Genomic DNA, 6,725 nt, shown 5'->3' with positions numbered 1-6,725 from the left:
TTCTGTATTCAGAGATAGGATCATATTAGCTATTATTTTATTCTTTGGATAAATCTATCACACCGTTCTGAGTCAACTAACCTTTATTGTACTTTCTTACATGGACTAGGGATAAAAACAAAAGAACATCTTAAACCTATCGATTGTATCTACAACTATCTTCTAGTTATTTTTTCTTGTAACTAACGCATCTGCATATAGATGGCGAGCACGAACTCACGTTGTCATTTTCAACAAATATCATTTTTTATATCCACTGACCAATTGTTAACATTTTCTTTTAAAAATACGTAAAATTGAATATTTAATAAATAATATGTTAAAAGAGATGTAAAATATCCAGAACAAAGTAGTAAGATATATGTATAATAGACAACATTTTTTGTTTCATATTGTTTTATTCAATCACGTATGATCCATTTTGTTCTACTACTACAAAACACATAATTCAATACAATAGTTATATTTCAATGTAATAGAACAAAATGGATCATAAATAATTCAATAAAATAGTATAAAACAAGAAACATTGTGCATCTATTATTTCCTTATAAAGAAAAGAAGCTTTTGGAGTAACCTAATATTTCAAACATTATTTTCTAATAGGTTTCAAAATAAGAAATAATAGCTTTCAATCATGCTAAGAACAAGATACGCACAAAAGTTTTACTTTTAGAATTTTTTGGCAATAAGACGCGGACCGTAGTTTTTGCCTCGTTTCTTATTTCCCGGCCGATTAGCTCGCCGCGTCTGTTTTTCTAACACTTAAAAGTCAACGGTCTCGTTCGGTAATTTTCGGCACTGCTGGCGCCTGTGCGCCGGCCCGATCGGCAAACTTCGGACCGTCATACTTCATCGACAGGTCATCGACTTATCAAAGCGAGAAACGGTGGATGGTAATCGTTTACATTTTCACGTCAACCGTTGACTTTTTGTCTTCTAACCACCCAAACGGTTTAGACTTCTGCGTGTTTCCAAAAATACAAAGGAACCAATGGCAGAAGAACACGCAGAGGTATAAATCAATGAGCCGCGGCTCGTCAGGATGTCAGTAAGTGCACGTGCAATATCAACAACCTGCGTCTACTTATTTCGTCCATCTACTCAACCTAATTCTCACAGTCGCCACTGCGTGTCGTGCTCTACTCACCGCTGCTGTTCGTACCACGTTGAGTTTCTAATAATGTTAACCAGTTAGCTGTTTTTGACGCTTATACTCGTAATGGAGAAATGGCATATTTTCTGTTATAATGAGCCCTGTCATTAATAAAATAAAAAAATAAAATGGTCATTTTACTGCAACTTAATTCTATATTACAACAGCCATATAACATATTCTGTGTTTGACGAGTATATTCGTCATCGCTTACTTTCTGCGTCACATTTTAGGATTACACGCTTTTCAAAGTTTCCAAAGAAGCCGCAATAGCTAACTGGTAAACAATTTACGATAATATTTTGTGCGAAAATTTAGTTAAATACTATATATAAAAATGATTAATTTATTATTTTGTTTGTATTATCTTATTACTTTGCTCGGAATATTTTACATCATTTTGAACGTATCATTTATGAAATATTTTTAGTTTACATATTTTTAAAAGAGAATGTTAACGATTGTTCTTACGTTTTAGTCAATTGACAACATGACGGGAAGACTACGTATTTTCTTTCATTTTTTTAAGGCCGGTGGATATAAAAAGGATATTTCACAATGTGTGAAGAAGATTTAACGGATCCCATTGCACCTGAGTACTCATATGTTTTCGACTTCGAAAAAAACTACTCTTATGGAGACACTCAAGAATGGTTATTGGACAATATAGTGTACTGCATCTGCTACGTTGTCTTTTACGTCACCGTAATTATTGTCGGGATTTCTCACATGTTAGAACATCCAAAGTACAATTTGAAACGTTCACGTGCATTATGGTATGGATTGATGGCACTGCTCTCCATTATCGGATTTAGTAGAACAGCACCGGAGCTGCTCTTTGCATTGCTCCATCATAGCTTTTACCATAGTATTTGCTTACCTAGGTAATGCCACTTTCATATTTTACCTTTTAATATATTTCCGGATGAATGACGACTTGAAAAATAATTATTAACGAAACATTATTATATGAGACAGTTTCTTATGCTCGGTATTTAGAGAACATTGATATGTGAAAAGCGCTGGTCAAACAAGAAATACATTTCTAACACATGTTCATAGTACTATTATCAAAATAGTTCTATAAATTTGTTTCTCAAATGAGCTTTATCTTATTAATTGGTATAATCAATTATACTCACCAATTTGCAGCATATCGATTTATACAGTGTACCTACATCGTATAGTAATTTTCCAAATCAAAATAGTACAATTCCTATTGTTTCATTATAATACGTTACTTTAATTTACACGCGATAATCAAGAAACGAGCCGATATTTCAAATATGTCTATTAATTATGTATAATAAGAAGAGAATTATTTTCTTTTCAGTAACTATTACCAAAATCCTGTTTCTGGCTTTTGGTCACTGGCACTTGTCATATTGAAATTTGTACAAATGTTCGATACGATGTTCGTCGTGTTACAAAAACAAGAAATGACATTTCTGCATGTCTACCGTCATTTATCTATTATTATTTACTTCTATTTCACATACACGGAGACTACAGCAGCCATGAGATGGTTCAGCGTAATGGAGTACTTTATTAATTTTTGCATATATTCTTATTATGCTGTGGAATCAATGGAGTACAAACTACCACTATGTCTTATTATCACGTGCCGTGTGATGCAAATACTACAAATGATGACTGGTTACATTCTAACTATTATCGCTTATAATCAGCGAGATATCCATAAGCTTAACTGTTATATTACGCATGAAAGTACAGCAATTGGTTCCATCTATTACATCGCCACTGCTTGCTTCTATGCTAAATATTTCTACTCGACTTACATATCCAGGAAACAGAAAAAGAGAGGTAGAAAGACTAAGTGAAAAGTGTATCAAAGTTTTTTCTTTTTCTTTTATATTTCAAATCTTTTTCTACGAGCACTTCTTAAATAGCATTTCGTGGAAGCATTTCTAACGTATTTCAAGAGTCTTTATTAGTTCAGAATGATAGAAATTTTGTTTTTGTTGTGCGATAAAATGAAAGTGATAAGGATTATTTAATTACTATAAAAGAATTAACGTATTTGATGTTACGATATGGAATGTGAAGACTTTAAAGACAGTTGCTTAATGCGTATCTTCAAAATAATTTTAGGAAACATATTAGTCAGAAAAAAAGATTGTTACTTAGTATCTTTTCCTTGCAATATATCCGAAGGTCAAGGTCATTGCAGTCGAAGACTCCCTCTTTGCATAATTACTAATATGGCTAACGATATTGGAATTTTACATTTTTTCCACATAATATATTAATAGATTTAAACATCGACGTTTCTTTAAAGCTAATTTACAAATATCGCTATTATACCACATAGCTTAAATATGTCTTCAATTCCACTGAAACTTTTTTCTACTTCTCGAAATACCTGAAGAACTTTCAGCTGCATGTTTTCAGTTTAGTTTTTCTGGTTATATCTAATATATTTTTATTTCATTTTTATTCTATAATATTCCTTCGATATCTGCAACTTTTACAGAACTCCTTCTACACTTTTTTCTCAATTTTTTACATCATCTCTTGTTTCCTCTCGACGCTTAATAAAATACGTTTCGTCTTTGATGCCATTATATACGAGATCTTGGTGCGTACAATATGAATTTCGTATTAAATTAATAAGAAAGATATGAAATTGTAGGAAGGCTGTGTAATAGCAATGAATACAAGCAAGAAATATTGTACAACTAACAGAACATCTGAATACTGGAATGTTCAGGTAGTAGAGGGACCAAATTTTTTCACATGATTCTTTTTGCATCTTTGCTCCAACACGATGAAATCAAACAACAACAACGTAGAATGAGACAAAGTGTAAAATTCAAGGTCGATTTTTCTGTAAGTCTTTTTTCACAAAACTTCATCGAACCGGACCTGTAAAATTATTATATAAACAAATGCAAAGTGCACGTATAGATTTAATAATTTTCATATGTAATCATTTTTATATAAAACAATTTTTATATATCTTATGCGTCAAATGTGTTACACCTATCTCCTTGTACACCTTGTGTATAAAATATGTGTGTCCTTCATCGCAACAAATCGAACGAAAAAATCGAATTGATTTGATCGTTTCAACGCGGAGTTTATTTATCCGAATATGCATTTAGCCTAGTACGCTGTTTGGTCCAATTTCGATAATGGTAGGAAATGAACATGAATTCAAAGATTCTTACCACTTTCTTTTGCAAATAATCGTTTATTAAAAACCTTACCAAGAAATGGTAAATTACAAGACGAAAATAAAATGTTTTCTTCGAAAGATTTAAGCGAAGACTATGGTCGATAATTCGTTTCAGTATTTACAGAGTCGATCAGATGAATCCAATAGTATGGTATGAATAAACCCTCTAACACTTTTCTTATATTCTATGTAGAAATTTTAGACGAAACTAGAGAAACTTTCGGCAGAAAATCATCATTCGTCCGAAATATCCAGGCCACGTATCCTCGATCGCAATAGATCGAACGAACAAGTCAAACTAATTGAACGTGTTCGAACAAATGCGGCCGACGAAAACGCGTGCAACACTAGCCACTTCCGCTTATTTTAAGGCGTTCCATGAGCTCGTCCAGTGCAACTGTAGCTACAGTACAGTATAATATAGTATAGTATAGTGGTATAACACTATACCACGTGTTTATTCCATTGCGACAAACGCAATGCAATAACTTTTTGCATTTTCAGTGTGTCAGTTTTTTTTCTTTTTTTATTATTTAACTTGTACTTTACAATTTATCCAGCTGGACATTTGATAAATTTGTCTAACTTAATTTTACTGTCACGTGCCGCTACAACTATTTCTTTTTAAGAAGAGCTATACTATTACTCGATACCTTTGTTAGACAAAATATTCATCCAGTTTTTTTTTTATTATTTAATTTATACTTTACAATTTGTGCAGCTGGTCATTTGGTAAATTTTTCTAACTTAATTGGTAAGTAACATGTGAATGGCTACCCCCAATGAGATACCATCTTCGAATTTGATTATTTTATTTCTTTAGTGAGGTGAGTGCTTGTTTGTTAGGTTATGTCCTTTGTGAGATCTGTTGAGTGTTTCCTTTTTAATCTTCTCTTTATGCTTGATGTGTCGACCGTTTCCGCTGCCAGCCGGTGTGACATCAATCACATCTCAACCTACATCAGTGATAAGACATCAACCGCCAACCTTCGGATACTTTTGGACACATCACCACCTTATCATCATAGCATACACCAAGGCCATATCATAGTCCACATCACAGATAGGATATGGATTACCAACCTTCAGACACTTTTCCACATCGTAACCTACACCTAGCCCCTCAACATCCTAAAACCAAAACGTATATAAACCGAGACTTCACCCAGTTCTTGTTCTTCTTCTAGTTGCTGTACTCATACAACCCCTTTTCTCCGGTTCGGTATTATTTTGTAAGTGTTAACATTTATAATAAAGTTTTATAAAGGAAAATTAGTAGTTGGGTTACGACTCGGCCTTCTTACTACAATCCAAGTACCAATTTTACATGACACCGGTTTGGGTGCGTTGCGTGTGTTAGTTAGAAGGAAAATCGTAAGAGCGTGCTACAGTCTCAGTGACTTCTTTCTATTTCTTGTAATTAAACGTTATTCGAAAGGTCATCTCTTTCGTATTCGATTCGGAAACGCTCGAAAGGTCGACCAGGCGAACGTTCTACGGGACTAAGATCTGCAGCATTGTTTGAAGAAATGACAAAGAAGAAGAAGTTCTCACCTCGATGTATCGCTTGCAAAGAGAAATTACTTTGGAAGCAAATGAAACCTAGGAAAGCTTTTATAAATATAGATTTCTTCACTTTTGCAATAGAGACACCTATATTTGAGTGTATTAGGTACAGTAGAAAAAAAATTAGAACACTTTGGATAATAGATCTACTCTTGTAGAATACTTTTTTTGGTTCCACCTTATATACTTTCCAGCCATTCACAGAGCCATATCGCGTAAAATAAAAAAAAGGAAATCGAAGATGAAAAGAAAAATAAAATATAAGAAAAATTATTTTTAAATACTTGATTTACACTAATTACGATTTGCTTCTGAACTCCAGTCGTGACTTTTCAAGACTGCAGCTCTTACAATTTGACTCTCGATCGGATCTGCTTCTTTTTTCTTTGTTACCCCTCAATATCCCCACTAACCACGCGTTTGTTAGACGTCCACGACCGTTGCTACGCACGCCTTCTTCTAGAACATTCGGCGGAAGGACCGTTGGGATATCGATGGCTCATTAGGCACTTCAGCGATATACATTGTCGTCGAGTGTGTGACATCAATCACATCTCAACCTACATCAGTGATAATACATCGACCCCCGACCTTCGGACACTTTTGGACACATCACCACCTTATCATCATAGCATACACCAAGGCCATATCATAGTCCACATCACAGATAGGATATGGATCACCAACCTTCAGACACTTTTCCACATCGTAACATACACCTAGCTTCTCAACATCCTAAAACCAAAACGTATATAAACCGAGACTTCACTCAGCTCGGGCAGTACTTGTTCTCGTTCTAGTTGC

At 34.0% G+C, this 6,725-nt stretch overlaps 1 protein-coding gene across 4 annotated transcripts; it reads left to right on the top strand.

Moving 5' to 3' along the window:
- The first annotated feature begins 695 nt into the window (after positions 1–695).
- LOC100745475 (elongation of very long chain fatty acids protein 6-like) lies at positions 696–4,070 on the top strand. 4 transcript variants are annotated; one of them, XM_033324785.1, is made up of 4 exons: positions 696–1,157; positions 1,390–1,436; positions 1,686–2,040; positions 2,490–4,070. In XM_033324785.1, exons 3-4 carry the CDS (start codon positions 1,715–1,717, stop codon positions 2,995–2,997), a joined length of 834 nt encoding a protein of 277 aa, XP_033180676.1. In that variant the 5' UTR covers positions 696–1,157; positions 1,390–1,436; positions 1,686–1,714; the 3' UTR covers positions 2,998–4,070. The 4 variants fall into 4 exon arrangements, with proteins under 4 accessions (XP_033180676.1, XP_033180668.1, XP_003484516.1 ...); XM_033324777.1 differs by having other exon boundaries at positions 1,635–2,040; XM_003484468.4 differs by lacking the exon at positions 1,390–1,436 and having other exon boundaries at positions 1,635–2,040.
- The last annotated feature ends 2,655 nt before the right edge of the window (positions 4,071–6,725 follow it).

Source organism: Bombus impatiens, unplaced genomic scaffold, assembly GCF_000188095.3.
Source record: "Bombus impatiens unplaced genomic scaffold, BIMP_2.2 scf_0012, whole genome shotgun sequence".
In the NCBI taxonomy this organism is placed as follows: domain Eukaryota; kingdom Metazoa; phylum Arthropoda; class Insecta; order Hymenoptera; family Apidae; genus Bombus; species Bombus impatiens.
Note: the sequence above shows the minus strand (reverse complement) of the source record. Positions and strands in the feature narration are given on the sequence as shown.

What these genes read in the sequence shown, in the direction of transcription:
- LOC100745475 (XM_003484468.4), top strand. Translation starts at nt 1,715, where the DNA reads ATGTGTGAAGAAGATTTAACGGATCCCATTGCACCTGAGTACTCATAT. An exon ending in CATAGTATTTGCTTACCTAG is followed by an intron (nt 2,041 to 2,489) that starts GTAATGCCACTT and finishes TTTTCTTTTCAG; the next exon opens with TAACTATTACCAAAATCCTG.